Genomic DNA, 20,085 nt, shown 5'->3' on the forward strand with positions numbered 1-20,085 from the left:
AACACGTACTATTTGTAAGGCTTTAATAGATCATGTAATGACTTGCATGCACAACATCCACCTACTCATGGAACCACTAAGAATGTAAAATACATTTATTGCTATATTGGTTTCCATAAAGTGACCTACAGTAAAACAAAAGAAGAATATCCCTTTTCAGATCTATCAAAATACTTCCAATAAAGCTCATCTTAAAACATTGAGGACCTTAATTCAGATCATTCATTGTGCAAGTGATTTATTAAGTCACAATTAAAACTAATGGAACATATTAAAGGCATATATAAAAAAACATCTCTGTCCTTTTTTTATCCACTTAATTACACAAACTTTACACTGCATTGAAATGGCACTAATAATGATGTGCGCTGGACTCGGCAACTGTAGGCAAGTACACGTCCATGAAGATGTGACCGCTGTAGCTCACTGAACCTGCGCCTCCAGTAAAGCACTGTGTACCAGGTGCAAAGGTGTGCCACTACAGCCGCTCAGGTGACGGATCACGTCGGTGCCCAGGTAGGCCAGAAGCAGCTCTGAGCGTCGGTGAAGCAGGTGCAGGACATCTTCAGACAGAGTGTCCAGACTAGAGTATCGCACTTTATCCAGGTCAAAGATGTCCTTCAGGAAGAACAGCACCTGCTCCTATGGGACAAAAGATAAACCATTTTGTTCTTGATTTACTGTATTCAACAAAGCTGAAGTTGAAGATTTTACCTTGGTAGTCTCACATGACCATCAGACCCCCTGATCATCAGTATTACATTTGGCCCTGCAGAGTTTAATCCATCCCTAATCAGATGCCTGAGCAAGCTAATCAAGAGTGTTCAGCTTTATTAAGAAGAATTACAAGCTAGGGGAGTTTGAGCTAAAAACTGCAGGGCAGTGGACCTCCAGGACCGGATTTGAGGAACCCTAACCTACTTGGAGAAAAAGCTACAATAATCTTATCCAGGGGTGTCCAATCCTGCTCTTGGAGGACCAAGGTCCTGCAGAGCTCTGGTGTTTAATTCAGTGTTTCCCAACCCTGGCACACCAACAGTACACATTTTGTATGCCTCTCATCTGACCCATTTCAGGTCTTGGAGTCTAACGAGCTGATGAGGAATCAGGTGTGTTTGATTAGAAATAGTTTAAAAATGTGTAGTGTTGGTGTGCCTCCAGGAGAAAATGGTTACTCGCAACTTCTAGTCTGGGTAAACTCTGCAGGAAAGTGGTCCTCCAGGAGCAGGATTGGACACCTCTGCTTTTACCCAAGACACTTTTTAGACCACTCCCTCTGGATCCTCTCCAAATCTAAAATGGGTTGACTTGTAAAGCCTCCTAGGCTGCATTTACACTGCAAGTCTTAATGCACAGATCCGATCTTTTGGCCCGCATGTTTACATTCATTTTAGACAGGACTGGTATCCGATATCTGCGTTTACATTATTTCACATTATTTTTAATGATTGTTTTACTATACACTGGTTTTGAATGGCCGTGCTATTAATTTTTTTTTACATAATTCAAGTCGGGTGGTCATGATTATTTGCCAGCATGGACAAGATAACAGCTGTCATGAATGTTTTGCAGTGCAAAATCTAACGGAACTTTTATTTACCTACAGCTCGGATCTAGAATTCTGAAGTGAAATAAAGTAGCCTTGTGTGTATATATATATATATATATATATATATATATATATATATATATATATATTTTTTTTTTTTTTTTAATGAATTAACCAGAGAGAGAGAGAGTGCGCACAAGTAACTAATAGTGAATCTTGTTGGTTTAATTATAGTGAAATAACATTGCCTAAAAATACAACATAAAAAGCTATCTTAATGTTGTATTTTTAGGCAGATGTTATTTCACTATAATTAAACTAACAAAATTCACTATTAGTTACTCACTCGAGCGCACTCTCTCTCTCTCTCTCTGGTTAATTCATTCAAATTGGGGAATCGGATATGCGTGTTTAGACAGAGGTCGGATGTCCAGATATCAGATATGTATCTGATTTAAAAGCACAATTGGAAGTGGCTCAGATCGGATGCGAAAAAATCTGATCTCGTGCAGATTTTTGTTTACAGTGTGCAACAAATTCCGATCTGTCAGATGTGAGTAAAAGATTGGATTTTTTGTGCCAGTGTAAACGCAGCCCTGGTTGTTAGCAGATGCATTACAATTTTTCCATATTCTGTCAGCAAACTCATAAGTGCATGTTTACTCCAGTGCAACTCTTGGATATGTCAAAGATTGAAAGCCATGAAACTTGGCAAATCAATCAAATAGTTCTTGCTTGGAAGTGCGCAATGCAAAACTTGTGCATCCTGATTCCTGCTAGTTGCAAAGAAGAAACTCAATCTGGTCATTTTTCACCAGTTCTTCCCAATTTAGTGTACATTATGGGACATAATCTATGACAGGGTTCTTCAATTCTGGCCCCGGAGAGCCACTGTACTGTAAAGTTTAGTGGTAACCTTGATCAAACACTCTTACCTATAACTTCAAAGTAATCTGGAAGACTTTGATTAGCTAGTTCAAGAGTGTTTGATTAAAGCTAAACTCAGTAGGAAAGTGGATCTCCAGGAGCAGAAGCGAGAACCATGCTCTATCAATTTTATAATTAAAATAAATGTTATGATGCTTTTAAATGTGGTGACCCATATGCATCAGGCGGTCAGTGTATGTAGGCATGCCATTTGAGACTGACATGCTTTAGGATAAGGAGGTCATCAAATTACACCTTACCTTGAAGAAGTCGCAGAAATCGTGCAGGGAATTTTTGGGACCTAGAAACCCCCAGGCCAAGACCGGACTTATGTGTTCACACACTGCATAGAAATGTGCAATGAAGCCATCTTGAACCTGCATACACAAAATGAAATCTTGTATTGACAATGCAAGACTCCAGTTCTCTGTAACGTCTCCTCCAGCACATCCCAAAGACTTTCAATGAATTTAAGATCTGGATTCATCATGCTCCTCCCAACCATTCTTCACAATCTGAGCCTGATGAATCTTGACATTGCCATCCTGGAATTTGGCCAGGATGTGTTTTCCTACATGATTGTTTATGAAATGAAAAGCTACACTCTCTATCAATTGCCAAACATATAACATGCTAGAAACATTATAATCACTGCAATAATGATCCAATCAATCCAAACAGCGACTTTTTTTTTGGCTGGGCAGTGTAAGATCTTACAATTTAGATTCACACTGAATTTATACAAAAAGAAAAAAGAGAGATACATTTCAAATCAAAGTGCAGGCCTTGACATACTGGTTGCACATCTCAACAATACCTTCATATGTTGTCTCTTCTGCTTCAGAACAGACCAACAACTTGATGCAACAGCCTATGAAGGTAAAATAAAGTTATGAAATATCATTGAAATGTAATTTTGTCGAATGATCAAATGTTAGAAATTCTGTACACACTGTCTCTTTGAAGGAGTTGTTGAGCCAACGATTGTTCACCACATTTTGGATTGAGACTGGTGGATTCTCAAGATCCTCAAATGAATCCATAAGAATAAAGTCAAAAACGATGTCATAGAAGTTCAGATGTTTAACCTGAAGAAAAAAAAAAACGAAAAAAAAACCTTCTTAATCAAGATTGTGTGTTTGAAGATACATTTTCAGGTTAAGACTCTTGTCTCCGTATAAAATGAGATCCCTCACCCCTCTTGCAGAAAGCTCAATTTCTGTGTTCTCCCAGTGGTCTGTTTGCTCCATGAAGCAGATCATTTCTTCGAACACCTCTTCAAATCTCTTTGGGCTCTGCAAACCACACAACACAGGTCTGTTAGGTTGGGGACAGTTCATATGTGATCACACGGAACAGAGAAAGGACACTCACCTTCCTTGCTTTAACAATTATTGAAGACAATATCCTCTTTCCTGTGTCAGCCAGAAATGCTCTAGTTGCTCTTTCACATAAGATTACCTGAATTAAAATAAAAGGTACGGTTTAGTGTGTCCCCACACACTTTGAAGACACTTGCAGTCTTGTTGACTTGTGAATGGCTGCCACACACACGTCTGTGAAGTGCACAAGACCATAGGAAGAACTGTCCTCTTGAATTCCCTTTTTAAGGCCTCGCCCTTGATGGGCTTTAGGGTTTCATTTGGACGTGACCACAGACTACTTAAGGGTGTGTTCACGCTTGGCATGTTTGGTTCGATTACTCTGTTAGTGCGGTTCGTTTGAATAAGTGTGAACGCTGCCATCTGAACCCTGGTGCACCAAAAAAAGACTAACTCTGGTGTGGTTTGAATTAAATATGAATCGGTATCTTTAGGTTCAGTGTTGAAAATGCCAATGTGAATGCTAAGCAGACCAGAACTACATTTTGTTTTTGGTCTGGACCAAACAAACCGAACAAGTGTGAACACACCCCAAGACTCTGCCCCATGCAAAACCATTAACATTAACTAAATTTCTTACTTGGGGCTAAAATTTCATTCTAAAATTTTCCCAAACTATAAAGTTCATAACATTTATTAATTAAATATTTTAAATAGAACCACTGCCTATTAACATTAAAAACAGGTATATTCCAGAAAAATAGTGCTTAGTATTCAATGGACTTAAACCAACAAAGCTGAATTTTGTATTCAGGACATGAGAAGGGAATCCTTTACCTGACACGCCTGCCGTATACAGTGCAGTTTCGCCAGGAAGTCAGTGTCTCCAAGGCATTCAAGCATTTCTGTTCTGATTTTAAAAGAAGATTACCAATGAACAACACAGTCTGCTGCATAAAACAAGCCATATTTGCAAACACATGCTGATTTCTCAAACAGATCTGTTCACATTCAAATAGCCAATAACTTGACTGAACTTTGTTAAAGCGTCAGTGTCAACCATATTATCTATAGCTAGTCTAGTGGACTATATAAAGAATTGATAATCGTAATCAACATTATTACATTTATACAATATGTATTTGATTGAAATAATTTTATGGATGTAATAAGCAGGATCATGTACAGCTGATGGTGATCAGGACCCTGACCAGAAGCTGTTAAGGCCCCAATATACTTCAAGCCAAATCAAATAACGAACTGGTGTAATGTCATTTCGAACAAAATCAGGCGAAAACCAAGTTCATTTGAGGTTCGCAACAGCTTGCCAAAACAAACTTTCCAACTACCATTGGTCTGTAGCGATTACGTAATAGGTAGATGTAGCTCTGGGGCTTTGACACAGAAATCCTCTCTGGTTCATTTCTTTCTGTTCAGGTCACATGTGAGTAATGTGAGACCTGCTTTGTAAAGTTGAAATTCTAATTAAAAGTGATGCTTAATACTGTAAATCTGCTTGCGTTAAAGCAATCAATTGTACAAAGTGCTATATAAATAAATGCGACTTGAATGGAGTGTTGAATCGCAGAGCTGGTGCAAACATATCCACATCCCTAAGGACAGCTGCTTTCTGAACTGCAGTTTTTTCACCGCTGTTTTTTTTTTTTTTTTGTTGTGTGTTTGTGTTATTTAGAGGAAAGCATGCAGTACATATTTACATATTCATCTAAACTCTCAGCAGCGTGTGCGGTGAAGGGATGTTCATTAACAGTATACTGGACCTACCGTAACACTCGACAGGAGATCTTCCCCTCCTCCGCCATCTGCAGGGCCTCCTCGTAGAAGGGGTGATGACACAGTGCATGGGCACTCCTCATCTCTCTGTGCTCAGATAACTGCAACAGATTGCAAGATTTTTTGCATAATTCTTTCCAATTGTATATATTTTACAAGAAATTCTACTTCTTATATATAGGTTGGTGCCTGTCACCAACCAGATTGAGTGTTGACTAGGGATGGTGCACCACGACTAATTCCATTAAGGTTTAAATGGACATTTTGTAACCAACTAGTCTTAAACCCATAGAAGACAGTCAAAAGACAGTCTGTATAAGACAAGTCAAACCACATAAAGTTCCCCCTGTAGTCAATAATTTTATCCCTTAAAACTCATCTTTGATCCCAAAAATTACATATTTAAAAATGTTTTCCTTAAAGTCTTCATGCCTTAAAATAGCTTGAATGTAACTCTACACCCTTGCCTCATTTAGTATACGCGGTTCTATGAATATGCAAATAACATTAAAAACTTTATTTTCACCACAGGGGGTCTTTAAAATAGACTTTTTAATATCATTAGAATATTGATACAAGATCTCTTGTTGTAAAGAAGTTTAATTTATAATATTTCCCCTCTACCGCTCTAAAATTTCGTACCGTTATTGTCCCTTGTAACCAGTAGTATAACAAGCCAAACTTAAACCGAGTCTCACCGAGAAAACGATCGTGGTAAGGATTATTTAAAAGATGTATTTAATATGATAGATGAAGAATACCATGATACTTTTTTATTATTGTAGAGTCCGACTACACATGATGGGCTACGTTAATGGCAAACCTGAGTGCTAAACAGCCCAAAATAAAACATATTCATGTTGAATCCCATAGCAAATGAAGGTCTGTGAGATGTGACCTGTTAGAAAGGTTCAAACTGTCAGGCGTGCGCCACACTGGCACAGGTTTTCCTCTCACCTCTGCGGCAGACACGAAGGAATCTGTCGAGGCAATGCTGGCTGAATCTCTGAGACAGGTGTCCTCCAAGTCCTCCTGCACGGAGAGATCCATGTGCTTGTCTGCCAGAGGAAATGAGGGAAGATTAGGCTTAAGTGCCCTTATCTCACATTGGTGAGCAAACTGGTCTAATTCCAAAACAGCAGACAGCATAAACAAAGTCACAAGGAATTGAAGGACAAGCGTGCCTTTTGGTTTGCAAGTGAATTGAGCGCATAATGCCTTGAGAGCTTGGGAGAGGGTAAGAGATAGACCTGTAAACAGTTGTAAGGAAACTTTTGGACCATGACCAGCTTCTTTATTTAGATACAGAACATGGGATGAGCCTCAGTAATATGCAGAAGATGCAAATTTGCACATCTACAGTGATGTGTCCAGTTCTGTGTTTAATGAAGAACTTAAGGCATAGTTCACTCAAAAAAGAAAATGATGTTTTTCTAAACCTGAATGACTTTCTTTTTTTCTGCAGAACAAAATGTATTTTAAAAATGCATCTTTGATCATTCAATAAAAGTCAGTGTCTCCTGTGTTGTTTTGGATCCCAGTGATGTTCATTGGATGAAACACCAAGTAATTGAAACATCCTTCAAATCATCTTCTGTGTTCCACGGAAGAAAGTAAGTGACAGGTTTTCATGGATATTAGGAAAACCAAGTCACCAGAGTCCATTTACACTTGCGGCTAAGGCTGACAACGAAAAATAAAGGACAATCTTGGTTCTTTATAGAAAAGTAAGAGTTAACGGGACACTCAAAATATAGTTACTTACAAGAGTATTACTTGAAATCGCTGGTGTTTCTGACGTCACAAACTACCTTGTGAATAATCAGGTCAGCGTGTGATCGTCAACGAGTGGATCTCTGAGCTGGTGTGAGTGAGTGGAGGCGGGGCTAATTTGATTATTCATAGAACCACATATACTAAATTTAAGAACCTGTTTAAGATCTGCTGATCATCTTACATCCTTACATAACATCACATGGAAAACTAAAGGGAAGTACATTGTATTTAGCATTTAAGGTAAAGATGATGACATCAGATGAATCATTTGGTTAAGCACAGATTTTAGCAAGAGGTTCCTGTCAGTCCTGTTCTCTTTATTGTAAGAAATGAGTCAGATTACTGAGACTCTCACCTTTTGTCTTTAATGGCTCTTGGAGTCCCTGTCCTATTCTTTGAATAGTTATGCTGATTGGATTAGGAGTGGTAACACTCTAGAGTCTGCTGGGACAGGGACTGGGACAACTACTTCATTTGCATGCTTTGTTTAAGGTCGACCAGGTGCTTTGAGTCCATTTCTAAGCACTGCCCACTAAAATCTATATAAACTACAAAGTTAGACTTGATGACTGCAGCTACCAACAGATCGTGTTCTCAATAAAGAATCCTGCTGAAGATACAACCGAGTCTCCTGGTCTTTACTTCTACAGCATGTAAACATTGGCTGTTTCTCAAATCCAAGATCACAAAAAACGGACTTGCGTTCTTGTGGAAACCAGTCTCCAGGCTACCTTGAAAGATCGAACTTGGAAAGACGCGAGGACACAAAACTGTGCTGCGATCTTATTACTCAACTGACCGTTCCAGCATATTAAAAGTAGTGGCCAATGCACAATAAATACAACATAACATCACAAACAAATGTCATAACCTATTAAAACATGTCTTTTATATAATTATAGACATTATTTTCATCAAATTTTATATCATTTTATTTTAACATGTGCATTTGTGAAAATGAGTATGTATGTATGTTTAATGTTACTGCTTAGCTTTCTCAATGTTAAGATTCTTTTTAATATGCCAACAAATGCTGCATGCTTTCTTCAGGTCTTTATAACTTTATTAAAATTAAGAAAAACAAATGTTTCCTTTCACAAGCTGTCACGAATTTGCGAGCTTGCAGAGGAAATCTTTTAAGGGAGAACGAGAAGTTTAAAGCCTGCATTGTCTTCTGGGACTTCTAACGGTTCGATTATCTCAAGCCTGCATTCAATGTATCCTCGATATCAAGAACACAGAATGCGTCCTCTGTACTTGCGTTATTGAGCATTGGAATTGAACTTTGGTTGATGATGGTGTATTACGAGGACATAAGATAGCTAAAAAATGCATATTGAGAAACGGCCATGGTTAAGACAATCTGCTCAAACTAAGCATCAGAATGGAGATGAAAGGTGATTTAAGTGCCATGGTTGTTGGTGCAGAGAGGCTGGTCTGAGTATTTCAGAAACTGCTGATCTAGTTGGATTTTCACATTCAACCATCTCTAGGGTTTACAGAGAATGGTCAGAAAAAGAGAGAATATCCAGTGAGCAGCAGTTCTGTTCAGAAAATGCCTTGTTGATGCCAGAGGTCAGAGGTGAATGGCCAGACTGGTTCAGCTGATAGAAAGGCAACAGTAACTCGAATAAACACTTGTTACAACCGAGGTCTGCAGAAGAGCATCTCTGAACGGATAACACGTTGAGGAAGACGAGCTACAGCAGCAGAAGACACACTGATGCCACTCCTGTCAGCTGAGAACACGAAACTGAAGCTACAATTCACATAGGCCCCATCCACACTACTGCGTTTTAGCTTAGAAACGAAGAATTAAAACGAATACGATCTCCGTCCACACCAGCGTTTTAGCTGCGTAATGTGCGTATTAGAATTGATCTCCGTCCACATTAAAACGACTGAAAACGCGGATCACGTGACCATTCACCAACACTGGGCATACGCGTGCCGGTGTAAACCTAGAGACTTTCAAACATAGACTGTAAAGAAATGCTTTCAAACGTCAAAATGTGATTTATTAATATGTATTTGTGTCAAAATTACATATACACATCTTTTCCTATTCTATTTTGCCTGGAAACGCTTCCAACAACTTGCGTGTCGCATGAAAAATAGGTCTATTTCTAGCATGCACGTGTTTACCGCGCGAGCCACGCCTGAGATGCGGCAGTTTCTTACTGTAAGAAACTGTTCCAGCGGGTGGAGTTTACTGGTACTGAATATTATCTGTGTAGACTCCATGACTAATGACACCCAATCATAGAGCCGAGCGTCAGCCTCTGCGTCATCGTTTCTAAAGTCCTCCGTTTTGACCCGTCCAGACTAAAACGCCCTCCGGAGATTAAAAACGAAAAACGGGTCGGCAGCGTTTCTAAACTTGTCCGTTTTGGGTCTCAGTTTTTGCCGTTTTAGTGTGGACGGGAGGTGCAAACGTAGCAAAAGGTCTCCGTTTTTAAACGAAAATGCAGTAGTGTGGACGGGGCCATATAGACTCACTAAATCGGACAATTTAACCCTCTGAGGTCTGAGCTGTTTTCTGGGCCCTGGAGGTGTTCTGACATGCTCTGACATTTGTGGTTATTTCTGTTACTTGTGACATTTTCATGGCTAAAGTCTAATTACACTGTATTCAGCACAAACTCTGCTACAATAATATATCAGCAGAATGTATGTAAAAGTTTGTAGTTTTGAGATAATGACATTTATGCGTGGTTTGTGAAAATACAAAAATAAATTCTCACTGAAATAAGGTCATGAAACCCATACTGATTATTTCTTCACAAGACTTTTGAAAATTGTATCACGTAGCCTAGAATATTTGCTCTAAAACTATGTGAGAATCACCCTGACTGCTCATTCAGAGAAGACAATATATTGATTTAAAAATTTTACGACGTGTTTTGTGTTAGAAAGCAATATGCGAAGAGGCGGATCACCTCATTAATATGAAAGCTTTCCACACCTGAGAAAGACAAAGAACCTCCCTAATGGCCCTATTAGGAGCTTATCAGGGCCCATCATTCTGACCACCCTTGCACAAAGAATGAGGAGATTTAAAAAAGAATGGCTTTTAAAATTGTTTGGATTTATTTACAACACAACATAATCCAAAGATACACAACAAAAAGCACTTATTGAAGAAAGAGACCTTTGTGCCATTCCTAAAAACATTGTACATACCTTTCATTTTCTAAGGTGTTTGATTTTCACTTTACCATGTTCATGTACAGAGACATGTACTGTGAATGTTGAAGTCAGCAGGACTCAGTGGCATCTGGGCCCTGAAAAAAAAAAAAAAGTGAACATACTGATATCAAGAGAAAGGCCTGCACGATTTTGGGAATACATTTTAGATTTTTCTTGTTAAAATTGCTTTTTAAAATTCACAGAATACACACACACACACACACAAATGTTTCCAACAATATATAATGAACACCAGGTTTGTTGTGCCTTGTAGGTATAGGCTATGCGCAGTGCTGCATAAAATAATAACAATATAGCAGCCTATATATATTTTCAAAAAGATTTCAGTAACAACTAAGCTAGAGAAAAATATATTGATTATCATGTTACTTCAAATGTTTCCATTCGTTATGATGATATGAAATGAGATAATAGTAAAAACATGAAGCCGTTTGGAGCGTTTTGCTTTTCCAAAATATGATACATTCAAACGCGATCGCGATCAAAAATATGATACATTAAAACGCGATCGCGATCAAAAATATGATACATTAAAACGCGATTGCGATCAAATATAAAACATTATGGTTAGGCCTACCATATACATAGCCTATCTACGTTTGAGCAGATATCCACAAACACAGTAACAGTAAACACGGGTCTAAATATTATAATATTCACCATATATCTAGCAACAGTTCAACTGCAATGTGAAATTTATGCAACAATAGCAAACTAATATGCAGGGTTGGGGAGTAACGGAATACATGTAACGGCGTTACGTAATCAGGATACAAAAATCCAGTAACTGTAATCCGTTACAGTTACGTCAAAAAACGTAGTAATCAGATTATAGTTACATTTAAAAAAAGGGGGGAATACTTTCAGGATTACAATGGTTTAATTTAAAACTAAATAAATAAGTATTTTGGCATAATAACACTATATTAAGCGCTGCTTGATTATACAGTAGTTCCTGGTTCTGTTGCCAGTAATGACTCACGTGTGCCACGCGCTGGTGAATGCGCAAATAACAGCTGTCTACAATCTCCTCAGACGCAGATTGAATCACTGCTGCTAGTAGAAACGACGCTGCCTGCGGGTAAAATCGCTTTTAATTCATGGAAATTCCGCTGCTATTTTGTAGAAATTAGGAGAGTATCTTTTTTAGTACCCAAAATGTCCTTTCTTAATCTTTTCTCACGTAACGGGATGTTCGCTGTCTAGGTAACGTAGGGGAACTCCCACTGCCAACGCCACAAGTTCAGTCAGGCAAATTAAGAAAGATCACGGCTTTAGTCAACATGTAGGCCTATTTTAAAATAAACTAATATGTAGATTGTGCAAAAATTTGAAATGTTGTGTTTTTATTTTTAAGTTAAAAATTAGTTACAAATAAAACAAAATAATCTGTAATACCATACATTAGCCACTAGATGTCTGTATAGCCCTTTACATAAATATATATTCAGGCCTGTGTGTATATTTTGAAAATATTGTAATGTACACTGAGCCAAATTCTTAATAAAAAAAAAAAAAATTATATATTTTTTTATAATATTTCTTCTTGCTTGACTTTATTTATATACGTGACCTTGAAGTAATCCAAAAGTAATCAGTTACATTACTTTCATATTATAGTACTTGGATTACGTTACTGAATACTTTTTTTATGAAGTAATTTGTAACTGTAACGGAATACATTTTTAAAGTAATCCTCCCAAGCCTGCTAATATGTAAGAATTACTTACCTTATCTTTCTTGTCTTCAAATATCGTTCTTCTTCTTCTTCTGATGTAAATCCAATGTAAGCTCAGGCACGTCTTTCAAACTCGACGAAAAGTGAAGTGAAGTGTTTTGTTGTTGAGGTAATGAGGGCGATCGCGTTCCATGTGGAGATTTGCATGTGAATATCTTTTGCGCGAGTGGGCGTGGCCGAATTAAAAATAATTAGGAAGCGTTTGAGAAGCTGGAAATCTTGTTGGTTTTATACAAATTACTTAAACAGAGAATATTTGTTTTCGTTTTGAATCCGATCATTTAAAAGTACACACTTAAATGTTTATAAAGGTGTATGGCTCATAAATGTGTGACAAGTATTCGCTGAGTTTTGTTTCAGTTTATAGACGTGCTCAAGAAAAAAAAGTTCACCGCGACGGAGAGGCAGAACGCACACACTGTTTATTTTCTTTATTTTGTTTATTTTCTTTATTTTACAAAAGCACAATGTTTTGATTTGATTGGAAGTGGACACATACAAAAGTAGAAATACCACAGATTCTTTTTTTATATTTATTTTTTCTGTATGACCATAAATGACGGAGAAATTTAAGTTTATAGTGCTACAATGTGGAGAAAATCCAGCAAAACGCGCCGGCGCGTTTGTCGACCTCAGAGGGTTAAGATCGGAAAATCACGTTCCCTGGGGCCGGTTTCACAAAGATAGACTTTGACTATGGCTTAGATATAGTAGATAGTCAGACTTCAGATAGACATCTAAATCAGACCGTTGCACAAAGCACTTAAGACTCTGACTATCTTAAGTAGGACTACACTGCAATGCATTCTGGGTAAAATAAGACACTTTTCAAAACAAAAAACATGGCGGGTCGAGTAAGCGCATTCAACCGCTCAGTGCAGTTTACCCCAGCGGAAAATATGTGTTTGTTGGAGGAGTTGGCTATAAATGACGGAGTGTGTTTTTATGTTTCCACTGTTTGATCGCGCCCGTGCCATCTCTCTCTCTGACATAGCCTACACACACACATTCCAGCATTGCAATCTTGACATCGCAGCCTGTTATTATGCAGCGTTCAAACCAAACGCGAATAGAGCGTCAAATTCGCGTCTATCGCGTCTAGTTCGACGCTTGAACATTTTGAATCCATTCGCGCGTCCAAGGCGAATAGGACGCGCGTATAAAGCGAGCGTTTGAAGCGAAATAGACGGTTGAACAGTCACGGTGTATTGCATTTCACGCATCGCCCGTGACGCTTGCGTATGAAAGAAAGCGCGTCGATCGTTGCTCGCGCCTCGCGTTGACTATGTAACGGCCCTAACAGTTACAAGGACATTTTACTTGGGAATGTAACGTTAGTAACAAGAAGAAATGTTTAAATTATGAGCCATTTTCCCTTTTCTTTTGGCAGTTTGTAATGTAACTGATTGTTACTGCTGGTTGCCAAGGTAACAAAGAGTCTTAGACCTCAGTTAGCCTGGGGGTAAGGTGTCAAATTTTTTTGGTCTAAATTAAGTCAGTCTTTATTTTTGTGAAACAGTCTAACTTGCATTAGACTGTCTATGAGCAAATTTTAGACTTGTCTAACACTATAGACCGGTCTAAAATAGCTTTGTGAAACCGGCCCCTGGTCTGATGAGTCTTGATTTCTTCATTCAGATGGTCGGGTCAGGATTTGGCATAAACAACTTGAAAGCATGGATCCACCCTGCCTTGTATTAACAGTTCAGGCTGCTGGTGGTGTAATGTTGTGAGGGATCATTTCTTGGACGCCACAGCCGAGTATTGTTGCTGACCATCTCCATCTCTTTATGACCAAAGCATTCCCATCTTCTGATGGCTACTTCCAGCAGTATATGCCACAACATGTCACAAAGCTCAAATCATCTCAACCTGGTTTCTTGAAAACTGAAGGCGCACTGCTTATGCAATAGTCAACATGTCACACACCAATAAAAAAGTCAATATTTAGAGTACAGTCATGCTTAACAGAGCCAAGCCCATTAGGACCATTAATTCACATTCACACATATATGTCTATTGACTTTACATGACAGTCTTTAGTTTAACACTCACCGTTACTAGGACATGTTGAAGGGTCTGTCATTCCCAGCGCTCCCTCAAACTCCTCCTGGAGCCGATAGGCTCTCTGTAGCAGAGACTCCAGCTTTTGGATGAAATCTGTACTGATGATGTCCTAATAAACAGTAAATATTATTAGTATATTATGTTTTATGAACAGAGTTTCAGCTTAGGAAACATGACTACATTAACAGTGTTTTTAAATTATTTGTGTTTTTAAATAAGCATTAGTGTCAAGGGTATCCTTAATGCAAACTAGGTAAAATGAGCGTTAATTAAATCACGAAAAACAATAAATTACAAAAATGCCTAGTATTGGCTGATAACCAATATGGCACCAATATCCAGCTTATTTTAATGTAAGATCATTTGTAACTTGAATGTGCGAAGCATCCTTTGTCATCCACTTCCAGATAATTCAGCTGTGCAGAAACAGTCCATTATGCTACTTGATATTGCAAACTGGAATTTGTATCATTTTATCATAATCATGAACACATTAGTTTGTAGCACAAATAGTTTTATCATTTACTGCACATTGCTATTCTTCTAGTTATGCACCTATAGCAGCTAATGAATCAGATGTCTCGCACATTCACAGAAAATAGATTACTTCTGCATTTCAAAATAAGGTGGATATCATCTGAGGTCTACAGGGGTTGGGGAGTAGTACCTCCATGCTTTCTTCTGCGATGGCATCTCCAGCTCCCAGCTTGACCGACGCACAGCTCTCCTCATCCTCCGCTTGCCTGCTGCGGAACGTCAGTGCCTGTTCCCAGCGCCGCAGGGCCTCCTCGAACAACTCCATTCCTGTGGGAGGACAAAAATATGTCTATTCAACCTGTGTGATCATCTGCAAAGGGGAGGACGCATCAATTCTGCTGTGTGCTTGCTTTTACCCATCAAGTAGAGATTCTCTGGAGTGGCAACAGGGATGCTGAGCAGATTACAGACGTCGCCCTCATCTCCTGCCCCGTCCCAGCAGCTGGAGCCATTAGCACAGGTGGAGCTACTGGAGGAGTGCCTGCTCCTCACCTGAGAGAATGTGCCATTTCAAAATCTCAATGGTGCACTGATGCCAAAAGGCACACATTTTACAAGACTACCTTTTTGTCAATTGCATTTTTGGTGCAGCATGTGCTGTTAAAGTCAAACGTATATCATACCACTATCTAAAGATGACAATAAAAAAAAATGTTGCTTACCGAGGCCAGGCTTTGCAGGGAGCCCGAAAGCTTGCCGTACAGGCCACCACTGGAAACCACATTACATGAGTAGCAGTTCTTTGAGTTCAGAGGCAGATTTTGATAGTCAATCTCTGAAATAAAAGAGAGAACAACAATTACATAATATATTCTATTATATTTTTAAAAATATTAGGGGTGTAACGGTACATGTATTCGTCCCGAACCAAACAAATTTGTCATGAAAACAAGCTATGAAAGTCACTGTGTAAATGTATATTTCACAAATGAATTGGAGAATAAAATTAACTTTAGAATTAGATTTAGAAGTTAATGCAAAACCTGCTATATGTGCAACTAACTTTACATGTTTTTTTATTTTATTTGAGCGTTGATTATTATATCTAAAATAAATAGCAACTGAATTTAATAATTTGGGCTCTGTTGTTAATTGTAACCTTTAATATCATAGTAATGTGTAATCAAGGGCTCCCCATATATTTTACAGCATTAGCTAAGATAGATTTTTTTTATCCTTAAGAAAATTTTAATTATAATTTAATTTATTTAAACATAGACACACATTTGTAAAAAAAAAAAAAATCAGTTTAATAAAAAAATAAGAAAAAAATAAGCAATTTTGTGTTTAGTTTTCTCCCCCCGGTACCGAACCATGACTTAAAAACCGAGGTATATACTGAACCGTCATGTTTGTGTACCGTTACACCCCAGTATATATATATATATGAACAGTAGTGTATATATATATATATATATATATATATATATATATATATATATATATATATATATATATATATATATATATATATATTACTGTTCAAAAATAGTCTCTCGCTGCTTACTAACACTGTATTTATTTGTTCAAAAATACAGCGAAAAGATTCATATTTTGAAATATTAGAATTTTTAAAAAGCTGTTTTCTATTATAATATGTTTTTACCTTTTTTCAGAGGGATAGAAGTGAGGAATTCAAATGTTTCCTGCTCTACAGGTGAACTGGCTATTTTCTTGCCCTTCCTCCTCCTGAAGCGGCGTGCGAGGAAGATGAGGGAGACTGCGCCGAAGGCAGTGGCGGCAAAGAGCTTCTTGGTGCCGGCGCTCAGACTCACCTGCTCAGAGAGGGAATAGAGAGACATACGGCAACGTTTAACTTTGGATCAAGCGCTCGGCTCAAGGCACACAGAGATCAGACAGGGTGACAGCAAGGATTACATGACTGGAAATGACTGGCTGGACATGTGTTATTCGGCCTGAAGGATCTGATCAAATGAGCAAGTTTAAGCTAATCACAGGCACAGACACATATTACTATCAAACAGTGTCTGTGTGAATGCCCTATACATAAAAGTTCCACATACGTTTTCTGAAGGTACAACAGAGGACCTGATCACACCAGGTTTGAATACGTGCACGCCTGAATGAGATTTGAAAGCTATGGCAGAGATTTAAACTAAAATGTTTGTCCGTTCGTCACACAAAGCTGTCATACGGCTTTAGAAGACTTCAAATACAGTGCTTGACTGAAATATAGTGTCACTTTTATGTGCTTTTTCTAGAGCTTGACAGCTTATCCACGACTTATTGCATGTAACTCGCGTATCCAAACACTCACAGACCAATCAGACTCAGCAGCGAAATCCATCCAAGGACATAGTAAACGTGACTAATTTAATGTTTCGCTTTTTTTAAAAAGGGGATCAAAACCATTGCAACCTTTTGAAAAGCAGAGTATTAAAGCTGTGCATTTACTGCTAAAATAAGTAAATGCTTTAATAAACCTACTTTAAACTGAATGCCATTTTTTTCCACCTCAATTTTATGGGCTGCATTTTTTTTAATCAAAAAATATAGTAAAATAGTAATATTGTGAAATGTTATTACAATTTAAAATAATTGTTTTCTATTCTATAAACATTTTAAAATGTAATTTATTCCTGACGCATTATTCAGCATCATTACTCCAACCTTCAGTGTCACATGATGCTTCAGAGATCTAACTTGATGATTTGCAGCTCAAGAATTATGTCTCATTATTATCAATGTCGAAAACAGTTATGCCATTCAAACATAAGAGTAAAAATAAAGAATGAATTTAATACTTTCATTCGTCTAGAATGCATTAAATTGTTCAAAAGTGACAGTGAAGACATTTATAATGTTACAAAAGATTTCTATTTAATAAATGCTTTAAAATGTAAACAATAAATTTGATAAATTCTGTTCATTTAACTTTCTATTCATCAAAATATCACCATTTACACAAAAATATTAAGCAGCACAACTGTTTTCAACATTGATAATAACAAGAAATGTTTCTTGAGCAGCAAATCATCTGAAAATTCATCAAAAGATAAAATTCATCACAGGAATAAATTACAGTCTAAAATGTATTCAAATAGAAAACAGTCCTTTCAATTTTTAGTAATATTTTGCAATAATAGTGTTTTTACTGTATTTTTGATTAAATAAATGCAGGCTTGGTGATCATAAGAGACTTATTTCTATATATATGTAGTATATATATGTAGTATATATATATATATATATATATATATATATATATACACACACACATACAGATATATATATATATATATATATATATATATATATATATATATATATATATATATATTATATATACACACACACACAGTAAATATACAATATATATATACACTATACTATATATATATATATATATACACACTATATATATACACTATATATATATATATATACGTTTATTTATTTACTTACATATTGTATATATATATATATATATATATATATATATATATATATATATATATATATATATATATATATATATATATATATATATATATATATACATACACACACACACACACTAGGCCTTTACAGACACATGGATTAACCCAGAGAAAATAAAAGAAACTTTCCCTAACATAAAATATTCCCTTTATAAAAAGGTTAACAATTTATAATAACTATCATTAACAGTAACATGGAAGCTAAAATGTGTCCTAGCTGCGCCACGGAACTGCAAAAAAGTAATGTTTTCACACAGGTTTCCCCAAACAGTCCTGCCGTTAGGACAAACAGATACTTCTGCCACAAATTCACACAAATAATTAAGCCAATGTTGAACAAAAGCACTTTGTTTACACTGTTTGTGGGAAGCAACCTACAAATGGCTGGCTTACAGTCCTTGCACATCGCCTTTAAAGTCACTACGAAATCAAAATGGACAATACTTGCCAAAGAGCCAATAAATTCCCCATTGACATTATCATTATTTTTTTCTTGTTTGTGAAAATAAATTAATGTGTATATATATAAAAAATAAATAAATAAAAAGCAAAAAGCATCTTAAATCTAAGTAGATTGTAGAACTGTTGCCACAAAAGGACTCTTACGATCAACTTAACAATGCTTTTGAGAAACGCAGCCCAGGTTGAGAACCCTGGATTTAAAACCAATTTCTGGATGACAATGCACAAGTCAATAAGCTTGTAAAACAGAAGTGCCTGACTTTATTTCTGTCCACTGTTGGTCAGTTTACCTGTGGAAGAGAGTAATAAACCGACAGTGGAAGGTCCACAAAGTGCAAAGCGGCCACCTTCATGGACACGCCAGAGCTCCCGAGCACGTCCTCCGTCATGATCCCATAATCCCTCTGGATGAGTCTCTTTCTCCACTTCACCAATACAACCTGAAGAAACACATCACTTGTGTTATATCTACATGTATATATTTAAATCAGCATCTATCAATGGAAAGAAGGAATGACCAGCTGACCTGCCAAACCTCAACTGACACTTATCAAGAGTCGTATTAATTGTTCACTTTAATCTGACACACACACACACACACACACTTATTTTAAATAATTCCAAACAGTTATTCTCTAATTGTCATATTATGAACTCTTCTTCTACGTAACAGCCCAAAACCTGCAATATTGCTCCTTGAGATTCAAGAAAACACGCTGGCATCAACACTTTTAAACCAATAGAGGTTAAATAATGATGTTAAATAATAAATGTTAACAGCGTGATTCAATGTTTGTTAAAAACACCACTGATCCTGGCCATAAATAAAAAGTGTGACCTTTAAAAATGACCCACATTTATCAATTTCTGGTTATTTTTCGTCGCTCTTGGTTAACTCTGTGTTAAACAAATTAATAACAGGCAACATCATACATTCTGACAGTGATGACAGTGTATGTGGGTTATAATCTTAGTAAAACATGACAAACATGGTAATGCTTACATTTTTATGCCTTATATCGGCGACACGCCATCTGTCCTCTATCACTCAATGCGATAACTGCGTGCGCGCGTGAGCTCGTGTGGAGGAGGCGAACCAACGCCGCTAGAACTCACTTCCGGTGCCACTGTGGGGTTTCAGAATAAAAGTTTTCAAAACGTAAAAAATACATAAACAAACTAAATAACCAACTAAAAATAAATAAACCATTTTAATAAAACAATTTTTTAAATAATAAATTA

General features: G+C 37.1%; 1 protein-coding gene across 1 annotated transcript; it reads right to left on the reverse strand.

Moving 5' to 3' along the window:
• Positions 1 to 80: 80 nt before the first annotated feature.
• Positions 81 to 19,970, reverse strand: miga1 (mitoguardin 1). Its single transcript, XM_081375452.1, has 16 exons — positions 19,847 to 19,970; positions 19,134 to 19,283; positions 16,527 to 16,695; positions 15,583 to 15,695; positions 15,277 to 15,412; positions 15,051 to 15,187; positions 14,372 to 14,492; positions 6,550 to 6,650; positions 5,584 to 5,693; positions 4,636 to 4,708; positions 3,851 to 3,937; positions 3,673 to 3,771; positions 3,430 to 3,564; positions 3,294 to 3,347; positions 2,737 to 2,853; positions 81 to 642 (listed from the first exon to the last, which is right to left on the reverse strand). The coding sequence occupies exons 2-16, from the start codon at positions 19,230 to 19,232 to the stop codon at positions 424 to 426; spliced, it is 1,770 nt and encodes a 589-aa protein (XP_081231578.1). The 5' UTR covers positions 19,233 to 19,283; positions 19,847 to 19,970; the 3' UTR covers positions 81 to 423.
• Positions 19,971 to 20,085: the final 115 nt, after the last annotated feature.

Source organism: Scardinius erythrophthalmus (genome assembly GCF_964197995.2).
Source record: "Scardinius erythrophthalmus genome assembly, chromosome: 9".
Taxonomy (NCBI): domain Eukaryota; kingdom Metazoa; phylum Chordata; class Actinopteri; order Cypriniformes; family Leuciscidae; genus Scardinius; species Scardinius erythrophthalmus.